Source organism: Argiope bruennichi, chromosome 3 (assembly GCF_947563725.1).
Source record: "Argiope bruennichi chromosome 3, qqArgBrue1.1, whole genome shotgun sequence".
Classification (NCBI taxonomy): domain Eukaryota; kingdom Metazoa; phylum Arthropoda; class Arachnida; order Araneae; family Araneidae; genus Argiope; species Argiope bruennichi.
In genome coordinates this window covers 29,202,282-29,226,331 of record NC_079153.1, presented here as the reverse complement: position 1 = coordinate 29,226,331, position 24,050 = coordinate 29,202,282, and the positions used below count along the sequence as shown (strand labels likewise).

Here is a 24,050-nt window from a genome sequence, read left to right as displayed (position 1 = left end):
AATTAATCATCGCAAATAAAAATCAAGCACGACAGTCTTTACCCTTGCAATAACGCTAAATAATAATGAAGTTCTTAGAATCAGTCAAAAATGATGAATAGATGTCAACTGAAAGATCGATTTTCAACAAAGCAGAAAAAAACAGAGAAAAAAAAAAGATAGCGTAACATATGCCACGTGGTGCATATTTTAACAATTTGGTGCCAGACCCTTTTTGCGGTAATTACGTCATCGGTTCATATTTCCCGCTGCTTTATGAATGGCTAAGATTGGTCTGCACGTCATGCAAGTCCCGCCTTCGCTTCATTATTGGATGTTTCTCCCATACTGAAAACTGTGGAACTTACTTTCTAAATCGGTGCAAATTTTTAAAAGGAATAATTTTTTGCTTTTCTCGGCTATTATATATACCTTCGACAGAATACTGAGTTGCCTTGCTAACACACGAAGCTTTAAAACAGGTCTTCATTTCAAGTAAGTAATTGATTTTAATTTCTGTTATTCTGGATTTGGGCTTTCATGGCTTTAAAACTTATATAAATTTTATTTGTAGCGCTATTTTCATTTTCGGAGATATTTCTATTATAGAAGTTGCCCTTGTCGACCAGCAGGTTTGCCATGAATATTGGCTGTGTTCAATTTATATTAAATATGTTATGGCCGCTTCAGGTTCATGGTTGTCTCAATAAAAGAGTAACCTTCATTAGAGTAAGCTCTAATGAAGATTAATCCCATGATATCATAGTGACATTAATAGTTTAAGTATCTGGTTAAACTATTTCATATTATGGGTTGATTTTTTCAATAATATAATGTCATTTCCCTCAAGCAAACTGCTCAGATGTTTAACATAATCTTTCATTTTTTTAGTTTTAAGCAAGAGAAAAAAAATAGGCCATTGAATATTAGATGAAACAATAAAATGATTTAAATATTATAGCAACAATAAGATCTATTGTTGAAATTCATGCAAAAATTTTGTTTAATAAATTGTCGTAATTCAGAAAAATTCAACAGCAATTAAACTGGTATCATTAAAATGTTAACTTTTTAAATAATGTAAAAATCAAATTTATTTTATAATATTTTCAAAAATTAGATCGGAAAAAAATGTCAAAATTTCGCTAAATTTTTAAATAATTAAAGTCTTAATTAAAAATTAATCTCCTAAGTATCTCCTAAAGTATATTTGTGCCGAATTCGGTGGCTTTACATTTAATGATCTTTCTTATACAGTGCCGACATACACTACATACACTGAAGCTCAAACACATAAACATTTCCTTTCAAAGATATAAATACAATTTAAATATAAAATAAAAATATATAAATAAGACAGCAATTAAATATATATTTCCATGAAATGTTTGGTTTTAAAAGAAATTAATTGCTAAACGAACATTATTATTAACTTCAATATTAGTTGGTTTGTATTTCTTAAAAAAATATATAACTTATTTTTCATTTTTATTCTAAATATAGTTTTAAAAACAATATATATTATACTATTGCTCATTAAAAAATGTAAAGTTTATAGTAGAGTTCAACAAGATGATATACTTCTCAAGTTAATTTCCACTTATATGTATGCTACTTTAAAAAAAAAAAATGTGAATAAAATTTTTAATAATATAATTATTTTTATATAGTTCTATGGACGCAAAACTACTATGCAATTAATAAAAGAATCACACATTTCAATATGCAGATACTATTACCGTTTTAAAAAAAGGAATTTGAAATATTAAGTGCCTATTTGCTTAAATAGTGTGCAGTTGGATTTCTGTTAATACTACAAGTAAATTTTTTTTTTAATTTCAATGTTTGAAAAGTTTTATTCTAAAGAATCATGTAAATAATACTTTAAATTTATCTAAAACGGTGAAAAGTCCTAACTTATCAAATTAATAAATTCTTCCTCGAAAATTTCAGTACGGGTTAAAAATATCGAATAAAATATTGAATAAAAAGGAAATTCAAATTATATTAATCTGAAACTATCTTCCTCTGTTACAGAATAGCAATAAAAATACTAAATATCACAGAATATGAAAGACAGTAGAAATGAACGAAAAGTTCAGTTTAGAAATTAAAAAAAAAATAATTAGAAATAATTTTATTTATCTCGAGAAAATTGTACGGGAATTGTACAGGAGTTTGAAGAACGAATGTTTAATAAACTCTTCTTAATAAAATGCTAAACAGGAATTCAAATGCATCCACTACTTACTGAAACATAACACAGAATAATGAAATGTACATTTTTTTTTTGAACAAATAAAACGTCACAAACCCTAAAGTGATTTAAATCAAAATAAGTCGAAAGAATACTTCAAAAATTTTAAAAATTAGTTCAAAATCATAATAGCATGATAGTCTTTTAGGCTTGATTCGTCTATTCTATTTTTAAAATTTATTCGTGATTATATAGCAGTGATAAAATACCGCACACACACACACAAAATAATAATAATATTTGATATCGTGGCAATGAGCATGAATTTAAATTCAATAGTTAAAACAACTGAATCAACAAAATTCAATAGCTAAAACAATTGAATCAGCAAAATTCAATAGTTAAACCAATTGAAAAACATTATTGTAATTTAAAAATGTTTTTAAAATTTATCAAAATTAGAGGAAAAAAACTGTTTGAAAATAAAATTGGTTCATTGTAATGCTTATATTTTAAATTTTGAAGTAGTGTAGTTTTTGTATCTAATATGCTCCAGCGTTATTGAAGGAAAATGCTAAAAATTTTATTAGCTTTTAATTAAAAATTTAAAATATTTCTCTTATTGGGCACCTACAAATTAAGAAATAACTAAGAGCCAAATTCGATAACTCTAAATCCAAGATTTATCAGACACAGGATTTTGAACGATTAAACGATTTTCCATCATGCATAACACATAATGCAGTTTACAGATAATGATACTTATACACGCTGTCATGTTAATATTTGTGCCAAATATGGTAGAAAACATACGTTATTATTCCAAAAATTTACATAGATGGCAGTATAAAAATGTAGAATATGTATGTTTCTGATTATAAGAAAGTGAAAAAAGGTATTATAAGAAAATTTGTATTCATTTCTTATACTCATAATTTTCGCAATTGCTCTCCTGGCATCACATAAATATATTTTCAAAATAAAAAAAATTTCATTGATTTTTAAAGAAACAGACATTTAAAAAAATACAAAATCAAATCTAATGCAAAATGGTACAAATCTGAAATTCTAATTTTACTTCCAAAAATTTAAACACAATTTTTTTCTTATGTAACTATAAATCATTAAAAAATAAACATAAAATTCAAACTAAACTAAACAAACAAAAAAAAAGAATAATAACTCTATTAAACAAATATGAAACACATACGAGATCACATTTTCTTGATTCGCCGCCACTGCGTCTTTTAAAAAGGATTATAAATTAAAAGAAGAATAAATGAATTGAGAATAAAATTCTAAAGCATAAACGATTTATGCTTCCAACCGTCAAATATAAATTTCTGAATTCCTACTTTTCAATTAACACTATTATAATATTATTAAAATCAGACGATTTGATTTTTTGAAATGCCGAAATGATCATTTTTTTCTGGCAAACGATTTCAATTTTAGAAAACAGTGACAAATAGAGCGACGAATTTATATTTTCTTAACGTGAACGCGATTATTTTGATTCAAATCGATTAAAAATACATTTTAATAGAAAAATTGTTTAAATTTAAGTCATTGAATATTTATAAATAATTTTTAAAATATAATATTAACAGAATTTTTAGATGGAGATAGAAAGATTAACTTTGGCAACAGATAGTTTTATGCATTATTTCTAAACAGCTGAATATGAGAAAGTGCAGATTGTGCAAAAAAGGAATGGTTCTTTGTAATGATAAAGAAACTTTGGCAGTTAATTCAAATTGTTCTTTAAAAAACAATGGATGTAGTCAGGAATTTACATTTGTGTTGGCTTTGCAACTTCAGAAACATTGTCATTCATTGAAAAAAAAATTAAATAATCAGATGATAATGTCTTTTAAATGTCTATAATTCCTTGAATAATATGGCGCAATTGAAATAAAAAATTAATGATGGCATCTGCAACATAGCGAAATTGTTGAACATTCAAGATTTACTCCAGTTCTTTCAGCAACCCATGATGTGTCGATAATCTGCTTCTTTCTAATATTCCTACAATAAGAACTTGCACTTAATAAAATCCTGCTAATACGATTGCTAATCATACTCCTATCAATGACAAGGGATGGTTCAATATATTATTATGGTATTATTATCAAAATATTCCTATAAGAAAGTGAAAATTTGAGTTGTCTGAAAAGGCCTCGCACTATTTTGCAAATACGAACTCATTTATAATTAAATTACTTAAAATATAAAATTAAATTGCCTAAAACTTTATGTATGACCACAAATCTGTGCAAATAAGCTAATTATATAATTTACAACAATAAGCTTTATCATGCAGCTGTTGGTTGCTATTAACCATGCCATAATTACTTATACGCAGAGTTCAATTTCAAATGTATTCCAATAAATAACTTCTGAATTTGGAATACCACTTGGTAGAAACTTGGCACCTGTATTTGAGTTAGTTACAACAATGCTTTAAATATTTGTCACAGTTTACTTATTATTCTGACTTTAAAACATTCAACTCCTCTCTGTGCAATCTGTAATTAGATAAAGTAAATTTACTTACACAAGACAAGTCTATAATTAATGAATCTAAAACTATACGGTATGAAAATGTTTTTGTCAATATTTCTATAATTAATTTAGCTACTTAATAATTTCCAACAATTAGATATCTGCATAGCATATTTTTATAAAAGACTTCTCTAAACGAAGGATAGGACACACACACACACAAAAAAAAACTGGAAAAAGGTTCAGTTCATGTCTTTGAAAATATAAATAAAATTTTAATATGCATAAAATACTGAATGAAAATTTTTTATAGTGAAAAATTAAGGTTTCTTAACTAAATTTCTCATTTTTTTATATAAGAAAAAAAATTTAATAAAAAATGTCTGATTATCTCATGATTGTAATTTTTCTGACGAATGTGATCACTTTTTGACTTTAAAATTATCTCTTTAGAATCTCAAAATTATTCTAAAACGAACAAAATAGTTTTAAAAATTTGAGATCCCATATTTTCAATAAAAATCAACAAAATATAGAGTTATATCTGCAGTCCTGAAATATGTGTATGCACAAAAGGAAGCAAGAAAATATAAATTCCTAAAAAAATTTACATATTTCGACTTGATTATTTTATAATACTGTAAAGATTATTATATCTACACGGAATAATATTCTTTACATATGTTATGAATACAAATACAATATAAAAATTTGAAAATGTGGCTGCTTTTTTTTTTTTTTTTTTTTTTTTTTTTTGTAAAATTTGAACATTGAATTTGCATAAATTTTTATTTTGTTATAAATTAGCTATACGTAAGGAGTTTTAATTGTTTCAATTGAGCATAGCAAACTACATCTATTAAGGGACAATCTAAAGTTGTTTCAATAGTAAAACCCGAAATCTAAAAAATTATATTTAGTTCCCTAATGCATAACTGCATCCAGATGGTATGTTGATTGAAAGAATTATAAAAAACCCAGCCTTAAAATGATTAAATTGAATGTTTCGAAATTAAAATTTCTTAAAGATATTAATTATCTCTCTCTCTTTTTCTTTTGTTCATGTACAGATATGGTTCTACCTTGTGAAGGAAATTATTTGTCCCCTACGACGACTTCTAAACGACCAACTAAGAAAAGAACAAGAAAGCCACCAACTTATGACGGTAAATAGCACTATTTATATTCTATAAATGCGTATACTAATACAATAAAAATTCTCAAGAATATTCTAAAGAAACTTCAAAAACTCCTGAATTTATATCGCAATCAAACATTATTTCGAATCGATCACCACGAAATAAAAAAGCTAATGATACCTATTTTAGAAAATTTAGATATTTACTAAAGCAAAAATTCTATAAATCATGGTCCACTCTTTTAATGATTCATTTAAATGATTCCGTGATTTTTTTGATACAATTTCTTTGAATTTAACTTTGATGATCAGTGTTGTTGATTTGTTCTTAATAAATTAATTTCTTTTTGATAAGAATGAGCCATACCTCCTGTACACTTTTCATTAATATTTATTATTTAGAATAAATTGTTCTTATTTATTTAATTACTTATTCGTAATTTCAAAAATTATGACAAAATTTAGAACTAGAACTGCTAAATCGTGATCAAATATTTGTTTGGAAAAATTTAATCATGCAACCCTTTTTCTCATTTATTTTACTTGAAAGAAATCTTTTTAATACAAAGAAAATTTTTATTTAATTTTTAAAATGTAATTTTTTTTAATGTTTATACCGGTATAAATATATAGAATATTATGCGATATATAATAATATGTTTTTAAACGCATTCAATTCTTACGGTTTCTGCTATTTCTGCTATTCTACAGCTTTTTTTCCTGGAAGAAATCTGATGAGCTTTTGAGAAAAATTGAAATTATTTCACAAATTAGAAACAACTGAAATAAAGTCGGTTAATGTCGATTTTAATAAATTTTTCGTAAAACAAATAACATGAGAAATTAATAAGTTTTTATTCTTTTATGTAAGAGAGTTTTTAACACACTGCGATTCACGCTGGATCGTGGTATTTAAATAGGAAATGATAGCTTTCAACTGCGTCTACTTTTAGAAAAAAGGCAGAAGTTCACCGGAATTGAATAAGGAGAATAGGATGGATGTAGGAATTTTGTTATATTTGGTTAGGAGCTCTTGAACGGGAAAATATGCATCATCGTTTATCTGTACAATACGTACCACGGATATAGCTACTTTAAACTATTCTTGCTCAGAGGCTGAAGAATTTTTTAACAAAACTCTCTGTTGACTATCTAATCCTCAAGAATAAAGTGACGACAAAAATGATATCGATGATGAAAGATACAAAAGATATTGTCTCGAATATGTTGTGGCATCCAAAAAATTGTAAAAATTTGTATTTTTATCGCTGTCAGATTGTCGAAACACGCTTTATATCTCTGTAAAGTTCGTGTTTGCTTCTTACTCCACTACATCTCTAACTATCCTATATTTGTAAGTATCAAATCTCTGTTACAACTTCATAGAAAATAATATACTTATTACTTTAACCAATTAATCCATTTAGGTTATTATATAATTTATAGTTTCCTCTGAAAAGTACCCGCGATATAGAGGTTAACATTTTATTCTATCATTTTGAACAATGATAAAGAGATGTAGTAAAAATGTAAAAGAAGTCCAGCAAATTCTCAAAGCAATGCCGTGCCTTTTTGACGGCGTCGCTCGGAGTAATTAAGACCTTTGAATCAAGCTACTGTTGTGTTAGTTGTAATGTTAATTAAAACTTGGGCAGAGTTCATTCATTTCAATGTTCTTTTTCACATTTTATTGATGACTTCGCATTCACTTAGTTTTTGTTATATTCATTTCTTTTTTTAATTCTTTAGGACTCAAAGAAAGCGGGATGTCTCGTAACGCTGCCAGGGAACGTTACAGAGTGAAAAGTCTCCGAAATGCCTTCCACAGTCTGCAACAGTGCTTGCCATCGGTGCCTCCCAACACCAAGCTTTCAAAGCTCGATATTCTCATTCTGGCCACCACCTACATATCACATCTTAGTCGGATACTCAGTGAAGATCAGGAAATGTTCTCCGTAAGTCCAGATATATTAAATTTTTATATAATTTTATTTCTATTATAAAACATTTATTTCTATTATATTATAAATTATGACATATATTTCCAAAACATATTTCTGTTTGGAATAGCATTTGTATTAGAAATAAAAAAATGTTAAGTCAGATATTTATTAATCTCGATAGAGAACCGAAAATCATTCACTCTGAAACAGTTTCTGTCAGACAGCCAAATTCAAAATCAAAAGATAAATTTAAAATATTGTATCTACTGAAGACATGTGATTGAACGAAACCTTAAATATAAAATGAACTGAAATTAAAAGATATTGAGCCTCTGTTTTTTTTTTTTTTTTTTAAATAATACACTTAATAGAAGTGCAAACATTATTGGAAGTACAATTTTAATTTCGCATTGAATATTCATATATATAAAGAAAATCATTATAAAAGAAAACCAACGGGAGTGTCCTTCTCGAAACTTCCTCACATACTCTTTAATTAAGATCTCATCTCCCCCCCTCCCCCCGCTCCCTACGCATAACATTATGGACCTTAGACAAGACCTCAAATGTCTTGCTTGGCATTGGTGAACAATAATTCAGAAATACAGATATTTGCTAATCTAAGATTTTGAATCTATCGTTGCGAATCTATCATTTTGAATCGTATTGTGAATGTAACATTTTTACTCAATTTATCGTGCGAATATGTATTTTAAAAGCATTTTTGCTTGAACCAAAATGGACATGGTATTACAGTTGTAGTCACAAAATAGCATACCGAATTTTATTGATTTAAGTAATTCTGTTTCTGTACATGCGAAGGTACAGACCGATATATGGTCAACCTTCGGCAGATTTTGCTCGAAATTTTATAAGAATTTATAATTTAGATTGCTACATCTATACACCAACTTTCTCTAGATAGTTCTCCCCATTTTTGAGTTGTTCATTTGTAATCGAACAGCCAGACTTCCTGTGAATAGATTTCGTTCAATTTGGTCACAAGTCCATATATAAGCAGTTTTGAGTCATCGCATTTACAGAGAAATAGACAGACAAGTATACTGTGTTTTTAATAATCAGGGAGTTCTGAAGTGTGGAGATTCTTCAAAATATTGTTCCAAATTTTTTACTATTACAATACGTTCTCTATACTTCGCGTATGAGAAAATAAAAATTGCATTTGTATTAACTTTAGCTCCGATGCTTTACTCGTTAATTAAATTCATTCTATATTAATCAGTCAATTAAACAAAAATTAGAAATCGATGGCACATGAAATTCAAAAGGCTTTGTGAGCTACTCTTTCCAAATGTAGAGCAATTTTTTATTGAATTTTTTGTCTCGTGATCTACATATTATTTCAACATAACCTAATTGATGAAATATTTAATGCAACTTTTTATGTCCTAAATTAAAATTGCAGTTTGCATTACAATAAAAAGTTAGATTTGGAATATGTTTTTTTAATCCTTTGTCATACCATCTGGTTATTAATTACGGTTTTTTTTCCCGAATTTTCATATTTAATATTAAGTTTTATTTCCAAAAATGGAAAAAGGTGGGGTTTTTTTTTTGTGTGTGTGTGTGTGTGTGTGTGTGTGTTTAATCAAAGAATACAGCTTGAAGTTTTACTATATTTTGAGACACTTATTTTGTCTTATGAGTATTTTCTCAGAAATGAAAATATTTTGGGAAAGCTTGATTATAGTTATTCAAAGCATGCTGAGCTAAGAATGTTTTTTTTTCTCTCTTTTTCATAAAGAAATAAAGATTTTTTTTTTTTTTTTTATAAAAAAAGATGATGGCAGATGAAAAAAAAATATATATATTTTTACTAACTATTTATTCAAAATATGCATAAAAATCTTCCGAATGTTCACTAATTATCTGTTATTTATTTTCTTAAAAGTTTGGATAGTTTAATGTCCTTTTTGAAGCATTAAGGGGACTTACTTTAGTCAAGAGGTAATGATTTCAAGACATGTTTAGCATCCCTGGATAATATCTGATCTGGTATCAAATCTAAATATTTCGCTCCACACCACCATTTGAAGAATGGTTTAAGCAAAGAGTTCAGGATATTGAATGATAAACTCAAATTTGGAATCATTGACGAGACCAAGACTACAACTATGACACCACCATCCCATTCAAACACTGTGCTTTCAAACTAAAGTATACCCTACGTATTGAAGGAAATCCGAAAATCTGTCCCGAAATTTTAAAGCTTAATAATGCCTTAGGCTTCTTACGCTAATTTTAAATTTATATTCTCAACACGTACTTTCAATTATATACCGATAACATGTACGCAAAAAGTATGCTATCAAAAAAGGTGTAAGTCCTGAAGCTAAAATAATGAGAAATGTATTGTAAATATTTTTTAAATTCATTAAAATTAGGAAAAGAAATGTATGATAATAAAAGTGATATAATTAAAATGTTTATTTTTAAATTATAAAATAATGCAAAAAATGGATTTTAAAACTCTAACATTCTCTGAAGTTTATTGAGAGAAATATTAAATTTTTTATAAATTTTCAACTAAAAATCTTAAAACTTTCAAAAACCTTTTGTAAGGAGTACATGCTACACAAAAAGTAACAACTTGGCGAATCGGATGGCCTTAGATTCAACAGTCTATCCAATTGAGTAATTTGAACTTTTTTTTTTCTTTATCATGCAAGGCGCAATGTCCATATGATATACCATTCAATATATATTATCAAATTTCCTTGAAATCTCCTGATTATTATTTTTCATTTGAAAACAGGAGAATGGCTTCTTCATGAATGATTTCGACATGATTGAAGGATCATTTGCTTCAGTGCCTGAGACTGATGTTAGAAGTCTAAGTTGGGAGAAAAGCTATTTGCATCCAGTCAAAGTAAGTTACTATTCTCTTTACAAACTAACATCTTTATATAAGAGTGAAAAATATATGTTATGTATCATATATATTCGTCATAATATTAATAACTGTCTTCTATAATTTAAAGGTTAAAATTAGCTATTGCCTGTACATAAGAATGGTGGTTGTATTTATCTTACTATTGCATTTACAAGGCATTATTTATTCAAAAGGTGGCTCTAAATATTTAGAGAACAAGCAGAGTTTCTAACAAATTCCGAAATTATAACTTCGATTTTTGCTTTCAGAGAAATTAATTTTCTGATCAAATTTAGTAGTATCTTGCAAATTCATAACTTAGTTCCATCCATATTTATCTTTAATAAAATAAGTATAACAATTTTTCACTTATCAACAACATTTTAATTGCAATATCTCTTTCAAATTATTTTCAAATATAAGCATTTTATAAAAAATAGCAAACTAAAATTTTAAAAAAAAGCCATAGATTTGAATATACTTTCCAGTATACTATAATTTAATAATTTCATTGCAAAATATTGGTTTTTGAAATTTAAATACTGTAAATGACTTATGAAAGAAAACATCTAAAGTGCATAAGTATCATTAGCCTAAAATAGATCAAAACATTTAAACGTTTTTCAATTAACAATTTCAGCAGCCTCAAGTAATAATCAGCCCTGATTCTTTTTGTGGGCATGGCACTGAAAAATAAAACATTTGCTTGCTAAATTATTAGAAGTGAATTTCAGAATTTTGTGATTATGGACAGGAAAATTATTAGTCCCCTCCTCCTTTTTTTTTAAAAAAAATAAAAAATAAACTAGCAAATTTAATTCACATTTCAACATATTTTTAAACGACAAACCAATATTTTTTTTATTTTAGTAATTTTGTGAAAATGCATACATTTTTATTTATTTATTGACTCCTGACTACATGGAATCTGGTCATTCATATTATATAAAACATTACTATTATCTTAATATTTTATAATTCAAAAAATTATACCCTCTACAAACCTACTTTGAAACCAGGGATGCTAACTTTTAAATCAATTTCCATGCGGACTCAATCTACACAGCAGCTTTCTAGGTGGAAATCTGCTTCTCTATATAATTATGCTTAGTTAAATAATTCTGCATATGGTCAGGATGCATTTAAAAGTAACAGATATATTTGAGTATAATTTATATTTATTTAACAGAAACTCATTGTAATAAAATTATTTTAAATACAAAAATATTAATTTTACGAAGCTCTTTCAATAGTCATAAAATGCATAGCAGCATATATTATATTCTTCATATATATTTCTATCATCTATAGCTTTCAATGAATCTCATTTCATCATAATTAGAAAATCGTTACTCTTATAATGTGACAAAAATTTTAAAATCACTTTATAAAATAGTATTACTACAGTTCACTATTTTGCATATAAGTGATCAAAAAATGATGAATTTGTCTTTATTATAAGCTACTATATCTTAATTATGATTATGTAGCTAACGTAATGACTATTTTATAAATATTTTTGTACATAATATTCAATTACACCATTTTCTTTCAAAAATATTAATAACCAGTTTCAAACTAAATTTGTTTAAACTACATAAATCATAATGATTAATAAGATCTTTTTGTCGTTGTTTAAGAAGTGGCCCATGCGTTCTCGTTTATATGCTGGAGTAGAAGATGAAACTACCACAACAAAAGACTGTAATGTGACATCATTTCAGCAAAGACCTCTTTGGAGTTGAAAAAAAATATCAACATTGTATAAATAATTTTAGAGAAAAATTCTCTTTTCTGGAAGTTGTCTGGGCAAAAGCTTACTTCTCCAACCTATCAGACATCCGTCCAATACATACAAGGTAGTTCGTAAAGAACCAGTGTCAATTATAATATCATCAGTACGATAAGATGTATTTATCAACGAAGGACACAGGAAGAACTATTCACAAATTTTTGAAACCGTTCTTGGAATGAAATTCTTTTGTATAAAAATAATGTTTGCTTATTACAAAGATGAAATATGCATTAATTAGCAAAAATAGGAAGAAGCAGATGACTACTTCTTGCTTATGTTATTTAAGAATAGTAGTACTGTACAAGAATAATTGAAGTAAAAAAAAAGCAATTATGATAAATTTAAATTTATTTCAGCATTCATTAATACTTTATTTATATATTTCCTTTTTTGTGGTACATTCACTTAATCATGAAGTTGTTTTTTTTATTATTATTACTAAAAGATAATAATGAAGAGAAATAGTATTTCATGACTGATTAAATAGAATAATAATTCACATAATGTACAACTACAAGAATAAATAAAAGCATACTAAGCTATTACATCAAACCATTTATTCTGTATCACAGTTACAAAAGATAAACATCATTACATACAAAAAGTAATAATTTGATCTAATTTTTGGCATTTAAATAAATAAGCATTCATTTAAATTTCTATTCATTAAAATCTTATTGTTTTATAGTGTTAATCTAAACAATATATTATTTTACAATAAAAATAATCTCTCTAAAATATAAATTTTATATTTGTGCTGTACACATAATATTTTACAGAGCATATTTGAATTTTTATGTACATAACAATTGTTATATTAAATGTCTTAAATATTTTTACAATGAATCTTAATCATATCAATAAAATAATAGTTATTTTTTTAAGGAACAGCAGTATTTTCTTTCTATATTGTCATGCTTTAATTCCATGTACAAAACAATATAATTTAAAAGAGAATTAACAATTAATATGAAAATATGATAGAGTAAAAAAGATGTTATTGTGCCAATGCTTACATCTGAAATTATCTTGTACAGAAAATCAAAAAATTATACAATTTTATTAATTGAAATTGCTATATTTTTTATTATTGATATTGCTGAAAATAATATGGTATATTATGAAAATAATAAATAAAATTTAAAAAAAAAATCTAAAACAATACTGAAAAGTGTTACTCAAGTTGTCATGATCAACTTAGTATGAATATATTATATATATGTATATATATTTTTTAATTCAATAATTAAGTTTATTACAAATGATTGCAATTACAATTACAAATGATTTGAAACATACAGACCAATTTTCTTCTTTACAAAAAATTAAATCAAATATTTAAAAAAACTAGAATTTATCTATTGAATATGTATGAGTGTGTGTTAATTACAAGGAAAAAAAAAAAACTACAAGCTTTTTGTTGTATAAATTTTACATGCAAGTATAGCTATTAAATACATTTCTATGTAATGTTGGCTATAAATTTCCTTTCCATACAAAGCATTCCATGTGTATGTTGTATATTGCTTGTAATAAAATTCTATACTATAGATGTATTATGTAGTATATGTATCATGTTTCATATATTTTTATGTAAATAAATAGTTTGCATAGTTTTGGAAATTGCTTTTAACTTAATTTATTAACTTTACTGTTTCAATATTTAATTTTATAAAAAAATACCATATTAAATGATTATATGCAGTTTATATTATTAAATTATCCTGCTATGAATGAGCAGTGCATTTAGTTTCAGACAAAATGCTTATGAAAATCATTTAATGTTTAAAATCATGCTATACCATAATGAGATAAAACTGACAAATTTAAGAAATAAAAATAATTCTTGCGGAATTTGATAAATTATTATGGTAAGTAGTAGAATTTCACTATTTTAAATTTATTAATAAATCAATTAATATCAAACTAATTTTCATATATTCATTATATATATTTTATTATTAATGTTAATTTCTTAACTGTAACTGTTAATTAACAAATTATATTCAATTTTGAGTTAAGAATTTATTACATATATAAGAATAGATGCACAGAAAATACCTGTAAAATAATATAATATATAAGTTAGTTATCGCCACAGCAATCTTGGGTATATCAAAGGTTTTAACACATTCTTTTATAATTGGATTAAAGAGTGTTAATATCACATATATCAAATTTTAAACTGTTCATCTATGGCAATAATAATAATAATATCACAATAAAACAAGTTTTTGGTTTTGAGTATAATCAAGGCAATTTGATAAAATAATTTCTTAATATAAAAGTTAAACATTATCAGCCAATTAAATTTAAATAATAAACATAATTTCAAGAATGTCTTGATATGTATGTAACCTGTATTTATCATTTACACACCATTTTTTTAATTGCTTTACTCTCTTGAAATGAATGACAAAAGTATAAGTAGATAGCCACTTATTTAAAAAATAATCAAGGCACAAGTCAATGCAAAAAAAGAAAATATTGCATATTTTTAAAAAAATAATTGTAAAATTTGCAAAAAAAAAAAAAAAAAAAAAAAAAAAAGAATATTTAAAATAAAGAATTTAAAAGAAAATAAATTTATATTCTTTAATAAAAAATTAAAGAATATAAAAGAATATTTAAATTCACAATAATTCATTGTGAACAGGAAAAACAAAGCTTTTTCCTGTTCACAATGAAAAAAACTCCTAAATGTATGATAGTTTTAAACATCTTTAGCAGAAAATCATAAGTCAATTAAATATTATTTCAAGTCCTGTGCAATAAAATGCATAAAAATAGCCAGTAATTTTATTAATATAATGTGGGAAATAATTCCTTGCATCTTTTACTGAAAATTATATAAAAGTATTCTTATTGCTTTAAAAAACATAAAATTTTGAAACAATAATTACTTTAAATATATTAAATACAATATAACAATAACTTGAGAGAATTAATAAAAAAAGTATAAGGTTTACTTTTAAAAATTAACATCAAATTTAAAATTTTTAAGATATTTCAGCAAAGTAATAAAAATATGCAATCATAATAATTACAACTAATAATATTAAAAAATTTCTAAAATAATGCCAAAAATGTTAAATTCAACTTTAAATGCCAAAATAATGTTAACAAAAAAAAAAAACCAATTTTATAAAACAGTTCATACAAAAAAAAATCTTAAAAAATGACTGCTAAATCATTTTTTTTTTTTCAAAAAGTAATACAAATAATATATAGAGTATAAAATGAAAAATAAAATACTCTGGTTTCACAACTTGAAATCAATGATAATAATGATGAAAAAAAGCAAAAAATATCACTTATTTCATGCATTATATAACAACTGAAGAACACCATTATTTGACTACAGCTCTTTACAGCAAAAATACTGAAAACATATCTATTCATAACTTATTTTTATTTATATTTTTATAGAAAAATTACATTATAAAAATAAATATTAATTTTTTAAATTGTTAATTTAAAAAAAAATACAATCTGCCATTTTTGTAGATAAATATTTATTTATTTCTATAATATCTATATATTAACTATAACAAAAACTGTAACAAAAATAAATAAATTAAATTAAAAATTATTAATAATTTTAAATAAAATTAAAATAAATTTTCTACTTTGACTAGAATGAAGAATCATCTAACATAATAATTCTAAATTTTATCTCTCAATTATTTATTTTACATATTTTTCCATGGTAACTTGCAATTTTTCAGTTTTATTAAGAAAACATTTTAATGGAAACAGCAGTTAAAACGGGAAACTTCAGTTTTGAATTATCTTTGATTATACAATAAATTTTAGAAAAAGATATAAATACTGCTGGATAAACAGCAATATTTATGTTATTATATAACAAAAATTGATACATGCAGTTAAAAATATGTTCATTTTAAAGTCAGAAGATTTTCTTTTGATATTAAAGCTATTACAGGCCACACATTGATGTATATAACACCAACAAAATATTTGTTACCAGATATACTATGTATGACTAAATATATGGAATATAAATAATATATTGACAGACATGTTGAAAATACCACTGATATGATTAATTCTTCAGAAGTGCACCCAAAAATCATCTGTAAAAAATAATTTTTAGTAAATTAAGATTAAAATTACATAATTAACTTAAAAAAGGAAAACAGAATTTTCCCCGATATGTATGCAAAACTGGAATTACAGCTCAATAATTACAGTTCTAATATAATTCAGCAATAATAAAATTGATTTAGATAAAGAAATATTAAAAGTTATTTTTAAGTAATAAAATATTACACAAGAATCATTGCTTTTAAAGACAACTGAAATCAGATTTTAACAATAATGAAGTTAAATATCTTTTTAGTGAAGTTTAAAAAGAAATCCTATAAGTTTTTATATAAAAAATTTCTTTGTCAGATCATATAATTTCATTCATTTCTTCCCAAAACAAATGTGTGCTTTTGAGAAATATTTTATACAACAAGGTAAATACCACCAAAAAGAATTTTCTTAAATACTTGCTCACAATGCTTAATTTGTCAAGAAACTATGATCATTAAAAAAAATTACTTTCAAGATTTAAAGAGATATGAATACCAAATAAAAGAAATGGAGCTCATTAAAAACTAACCGATAAGCTGTAAAAAATTATAATAAATAATCTTTGAGAATAAATTTGACATTTCAAGTAAAAATTTTATTAATTTCTCCCAACAATGTGAAACAAAAAGATAATAAAATATAAACTAAAAAAAAGAAGTTATTCCTTTTTTTTTTTTTTTTTTTTTGGATGCTGAGAAATTACCTTTTTTATCATTTATTCAAATTGGAAATTTTAATAAAACTTAAGTGCCTTTTTTTTTAGCATATGGTTAGATTTTGTAAATGTTTGTCATTATAAGAAACAGGATAAATTCGATGTTATTATAATTTTGCCAATTTTATTTTACATTTGTAGAGTATAGTAAACAAAGTGAATTAAAACATATCTTTATTCATTCTAAGTTCATGATACAGCTTCTACAAATGTCTTTTAATTTAAGAATTTAATTTCTGAAAAAAATACATAAATTAGAAATTCTTTAAATAATAAAATCTTAACCAAGCCAATAAATAGAAAAAAATTCTATGGAACAGCAATGAATTAATAAAAATGTATCTAATACTTATTCCAATCCTCTGTATTTATATGTTAAGATTACATAGTTAAAAATTATTTAATTTCTTAAAGAATCATACTTAATTTTAAAAAAATCTACAATGAATACTTAAAATATGTATTAATTTATGAAAAATGTTCATAAAAGCATATGCACAGTTGAACAATAATAACACAATTTATAAGAAATAAGTTGAAGAATTTTTCTAATCTAATTATAATATACTCTTTTACCACTAGCTACCAAAAACATTATAAAAGGCAAAGAGAAAACAAACATGGATTTATAACAAAAATTTCATATAAATTCAGTTGTAAAAAGTAAGAAGAAAATTTTTTTCTTTTACATACCTGAAATAATGCAGCTGCAACTAAAATTATCACAAAAGAAAATGGCCTGATTTGGAAAATAAAAAAAGAATCTAGCTATAATAATTTTCCCAACTTAAACAAATTTTTGGAAAAAAAATCAGAAATAAAAATATTCTACTTTACAACTGAACACTTTCAAAAATGTCATAATTATCTTAATAAATCATAAAAGAATATATTAAAAAATCAATTTTAACTATATTGAAATGTTGTTAGTATTTCAAGAGGAATAAGTGAAATTTTTTAAAAAAAATATTCCCCTTCTAATGAAAAATACAACTGATCTGAACATCGGAAATTTGAAAAATATTAATTATAATGTAAAGTAAAAAGTATTATAACATTAAAAATCATTAATTTTTCAATATTTACATTTTTTAATTTCAAAATGCCATATTATACTGCATACATGGTTGTATAATATTAGGAAATTTAATTAATTAGAATTATATACAAATGGACATCACAGGATTAAAAAAGATGATTAAACATTATAAACTATATTACAAATATTGTAATCTATCCCATTTTACTATTCTGTGGTACATCAGGATGCTATTTTGTTTAAAAATTGTCAATAAGAGATTATCCTGTTGAAAATTAAGTTTCACTCTTAAATATTAAATTATCAACAATGAAAACCTTAAAATATAAAAGATATAATATAAAATGTGAATTGTGAAAAAAATGTAAATTGTATTTCATTAAAAAATTTATAAAAACAATCATATTTCAAATAATATTTGCAACAAGACTAATATAATGCATTGATAATATATGAATTCCATTCCATCCATATGCAGTTAAAATAGTAAAAATTATGCATTTTTTTAAAATTTTATCAAAATGGAATTATAAATTTGAATCAGTACACTATGCAGTTGGAATGAAGGCAAATTTGATAAATTTGTAACATCAAAGCATAAAACATGTTTGCATTTTCTTTTTGTTTGCATAATCTTTTAAATAACTGTATTGGTTGTATATCATTTTTATCATATCAAGGGAAAAGATAAGAAATCTCTTACTTCAGAACCATTTCCAATTTTTTAAAAAAAACAATTAATAGTAGTATATAAACAATTAATTCTTAAAGCTTACTTATGTATAATTCATACTTGTATTGTTTTTAAAATTATGTTAGCTCAGTTTAGTTAAAACTTTCATATCTGTTAAAAATTTCACATTTTTTTTTATCCATGTCGTAATTTAACTGTAGGAAACGGTATTTGGCTGTTACTCTTTTCTGCCAGACTTGTATAGGATAAATATTCCTTTAAATCAGTCCAGATAAAAGAATGTAAACCCATCCCTTGGAAAATGAGTTCCATGAATTTCAATCACTAATTGAAAATGAAAAATCAATCAATTCTTTACTTCAAAATTGATAGCATTGAATGATCTAGTGATCGCACTAAACAAATGTTTTGGGGTACATTTAAATACATTGGTTCAGGACCAGACAGATTTTTATAATCTAAAGTTAATGATAACATTAACTAGAGCCACTTTAAATAGCATCCATTGTATAATCACAAGAAGAAAAAAGTTTCAATATTTTTATATAATTTTTATTAATAGATAGTAATAAATGAATATATAATACACATACAGAATTGTGTTAGGATTTTTAAAAAATAACAGAATTCCAACTGAATGGAATTATGCACTCGATTAAAACACAAAAACTACTGGAATTTAATAACATGGAAAGTAAAATACATACAAGGCCATGCATAAATCACAAGATCTTCTGCAGAGGAGTAAATAAAGAAATAACAAGGAAATAGCAGAAGCAGTTAAAAATAGTCCTTGTAAGACTCCCAACAAATCATAATATGTAACTGAAATGGAAAGTAAAAAAAATAAGCTTATAAAAAATATCAAAATACATTTAAAAATATAGGAAAAGATTTTATTTGTATTCTTTAATTACAAAAATTTCCAAAGTTGTTTGAATGTAAACAATAATACTTCACTTAAAATATAACTGCAAATTTACACATTTATCTGAAAATTATCAAGTGGAAAAATAATTGAAAAAGTGTAATGTGTCAACTTGAATAAATTTTCAAAAATATAGATAAAAAATATATATTATTTTAATATTTTCCATTTTTACCTAATGTATCAACTTTCATACCATAAATGTAAATAAGCTGAAAAAGCACATTTAAAAAAAAAATCAAGAAAAATAAGTAGAAGCTTATCTTTATGAATTTACAGTAAATCATTCATTAACAAAACATGTATAATATCAAATTTGTGTGAGACAGTGGAAATATACATGGCAGAATGTTTCTAAGGTATTATATTATACTAAAATAAATTATTAAGAATTTAATTTAGTATTAATTGATTATATTAAAATTTAATTTAGTACCATTTAATTATACTAAAACTTTTCAAAAAAATACATTTCTTACCAAAAATTGCAGCAGTTGATATTTGAAGCAGCATCTAAAAGAGAATGATTAATATAAATAACTACCAAAATTAATACTTCTCTCCAAGGATAACAGATATTTTAAAATCACAAACTACAAAATTAAAATATAAAATGCTTATGAAACAACAGTATTAATTAAACAGTATTAACAAACAAAAAATGAGCTTTCAATAACAGTTCAATTATCTAAAAATAAAATCCTCTTTCAAATATCTAAATCCCTTTGAAGCCTTTTAGAAAAATTCTCCACTGCCTGTCACAAAACAGGTAACTGACATATTGCAATATCAAAAGCTTAAAAATGTAATTTGAATTTTGAATAAAATGACTAACATAGTAATCAAAACTTTGACTTCTTTCCCAGCACCAAAATATAAAATAATGTCTCTGTTATAGCCTGTATTTATTCTGCTTAACTATAAGTAGGAAAACTGATAAACTGATGTGAATAGATTCAATTACTTATAGAAAAATATGACCTTCCTACCTAAGAAAATAACAGGCATAAAAATCAAAATAATTCGCTCTTTTCAGGGTGAGATGAGATGAGATCACCAATTTGTAGAAGTCAGGTGATGGTATAGCATAATTTAAGGCAAACACATATCACAATATGCATTCTAACATCTTTATTTAGAAAAATATTAATAAAATAAGTTACTTACAGATAAAATTAGTAAAATAATATTCATGTTGTATTCATCTCTTTTAAAGAACATAGCAATATAAGTTAAGAAAAGCATGGCAAAATTCAAATGCAATAGCCATTCACTGAAAGAAAAGAAATAATTTAAAATTAACTAAAAAGTTTTGATTGTCAAAAAGGTAAAAGAAAATTTTTAAAAATTTAAAACCAAGTTCATTAATTTAGTTAACATTTCAATATGAAGATGTACAAAAATTTATTACTGTAAATTTGCAAAAAATTCATAAAATACATTTTATGAAACCAATCAAGCAAATCAGGAATGCACCTCTTCAACTGTTATTTACAAACTTCTCTTTTCCTTTCCCTTTTGATTAAAAAAATTAAGAGTATAGAATTATCAAAAAAGAAATGGGGAATTATATTTTTAAACTAATTCAAAATTTAACAGCTTTGTATTAATATGAATGAAAAAAAAACAAGGTAAAAAATTGATTTTTTTATAATCAACTTTGCAAAGCAATTAAATTCAAATATATGAGAATTCTACAATATATTATTTTATCCACATTCTTTTGTATATTTGTATACTAAATTTCTGCATTAGTTAGAATTTATTTCACTCGAAAAATAATATTTAATTTTTCAAACCAAAGAAATTGAGATGTAAATAAAAGAAATTATTTATATGAAATAATTCCTTTATTTTACAGCCAATTCCAATAAACCAGCTGGCCATGAAAAGTAGCTAGTTTTATAATAAAGTTCAAAACATCAGTACTTTTAAATAACTAAAGATTTTTGAATGCTTAGTAACAATGCAATGCAAACACATTTCAAACTGTATTGTTCTACATAACTTCTAAGTTTTATGAAATAGTTATTCCAAATTTATTTATAAATTTTCCAAATTTTAAAAACAATTTTTTTATCAATTATTACTTATAATACTAAATTTTTTGTTTGCTTTAATAGTATAAACTTTTTGTGCTTTTAAAATGGATAACATTATTATAATGTTACTTAAAATTAACTTACTTTTCATTCACATAAAATCTAGCAAGTGGAGTAAACATTAAAATTGCTGTGATGGCAGATACAAAAATCAAATGAAAGGATATGGTTCCATATAATTTCCTTGAAAAACCTACATATATCACAATTAAAATGTTTAGAAAAATCAGTTATAACAATATGTCAGATAAAACATTTTTGATAGGATATTTACCATAATTTTAGCAATATTTTAATCAAAATTCATATAATATACATGAAACAATAAAACATGTTACTGTCAGATATATGCAAGATCTAAAGGGACATTATGATTGCTCAACTTTATTTATTTAGATACCTTATTTATAATTTTGAAAATGTTCTTTATTTATTAAAAAATTATAGTTTCTATTTTACAATATTAATATGAAACTAGAAATCTTTATCACTCATATTCTATGAATAAAATATCTAACAATGAATTAAATTCTTTGAATAATCAAACAAATATTTTTAATGCCACAATCATAATTGTTTTGAAACAATTAATAAATAAATAAGTACAGTAAACTATCCAATTTAACCGACAGTTCAGATATTTGATTATTATGAAACAATTTTCAATAATATAATAAAAATTTCAAGCTTTTTTTTAAAATTCATGTAACATCAGTTTCAAATTGCATTTAATTGCTGATATGCTATATGCAACTTATTAAATAACTTGTAGTTATATTATACAATTTTACAAATACACATTTAATACTCTATTTTAAATATTGTTTAGACACAATTTAACAAGTTTCAAACTTCACAAGCAATTTTTCACTTCAACTAATAAATAAAATTCAGAATATACTACATTTAGAAGTTGAAATGATTATCAAAACTACAAATAAATAAATAAAATAAAACTTTAGTGTATTTTAAAAAACATAACATGGGAAAGAATTAAGGCATAAAGAATAAATACATAACAATATGAATTCAATTTCTTTAAAAAATGTAAGAGATTTCATATAAAAAAATATTATAAATTCTTAATCAAATTCAGAAATAATGAAAAATTACAGAAGAATAATGAAAATACAATATATTTATAATCAGTACCTTTCGGTTAGCCAGGCGCAAGCAAACGGTCAAATAATTCAGACATGTGCAAAGAAACATCACCAAGACCTGCTTCAACTTGCGTACAAACATAACGCTACAACTTTTTTTCCCAGGTCTAAATAATTTGTTGATTTTTTTGTTTACACCTGTTAACTGAAAAGTACCTAATTATCTTGTGTTAGTATAATTAATTAAAAAAGGAAAAACATCAATACTTTTCTTGATAAACAAGGTAAGGTCTCTGCCAGTATCTTCAATAAAAAATGGATCACTATCTTTTAATGGTGCCATGTGTACAGCTAATTCACATAACAGATGAATTGTCAAATGTGCATCTATAAAAATGAGAAATAAAATATAAAATCCATTGCAATTTTTTCTTTGATATAAGAAAACAGGCCTAAACTAAAGAATACGGTTCAATCGCCAAATTGCTATTTTTTTAAAGCGTTAAATTACCAAATATGGTAACTTAACATCAATTTTTAGTTAAAATCTGTATTTTTCTACTGTTGACACGATTTAGCAGAGATAAACCGAAAAAAAAAAATCCATACCGTGCTCTTTAATTTCGCCAAATTAATTTTAGTGGCCATCATACCTGAGTTTTCAATATTTTGCAGAGTAAAGAAGTTATGCACTCCTATTAAATAACATATTATAGTACAAGCAAAGCAAATTAAAAATGTTCAAAAAAATATCAAAAGGAATTAATTCTACATAGGAACAAAGTCTCAAAATTCAAACAGATTGACTTGAATATAAACAATGGGGGAGATATATATACAAAGGCAGATTTGACTTGTCGGCAGTGTTTTGATATTATTACTTATCCCACTCACTAATTTAACATGTTGAATTTACCT

At 24.4% G+C, this 24,050-nt stretch overlaps 2 protein-coding genes across 3 annotated transcripts; one reads left to right on the top strand and one right to left on the bottom strand.

Moving 5' to 3' along the window:
- Positions 1-349: 349 nt before the first annotated feature.
- LOC129963677 (transcription factor 24-like) lies at positions 350-13,454 on the top strand. Its single transcript, XM_056078175.1, has 5 exons — positions 350-474; positions 5,752-5,847; positions 7,569-7,774; positions 10,539-10,652; positions 12,296-13,454. The coding sequence occupies exons 2-5, from the start codon at positions 5,754-5,756 to the stop codon at positions 12,398-12,400; spliced, it is 519 nt and encodes a 172-aa protein (XP_055934150.1). The 5' UTR covers positions 350-474; positions 5,752-5,753; the 3' UTR covers positions 12,401-13,454.
- Positions 13,455-16,204: 2,750 nt separating this feature from the next.
- LOC129963798 (uncharacterized) lies at positions 16,205-24,004 on the bottom strand. 2 transcript variants are annotated; one of them, XM_056078360.1, is made up of 8 exons: positions 23,742-24,004; positions 23,400-23,519; positions 22,114-22,222; positions 21,095-21,200; positions 20,407-20,440; positions 19,707-19,824; positions 17,960-18,005; positions 16,205-16,547 (listed from the first exon to the last, which is right to left on the bottom strand). In XM_056078360.1, exons 2-8 carry the CDS (start codon positions 23,473-23,475, stop codon positions 16,350-16,352), a joined length of 687 nt encoding a protein of 228 aa, XP_055934335.1. In that variant the 5' UTR covers positions 23,476-23,519; positions 23,742-24,004; the 3' UTR covers positions 16,205-16,349. The 2 variants fall into 2 exon arrangements, with proteins under 2 accessions (XP_055934335.1, XP_055934334.1); XM_056078359.1 differs by having other exon boundaries at positions 23,786-24,004.
- Between the last annotated feature and the right edge of the window lie 46 nt (positions 24,005-24,050).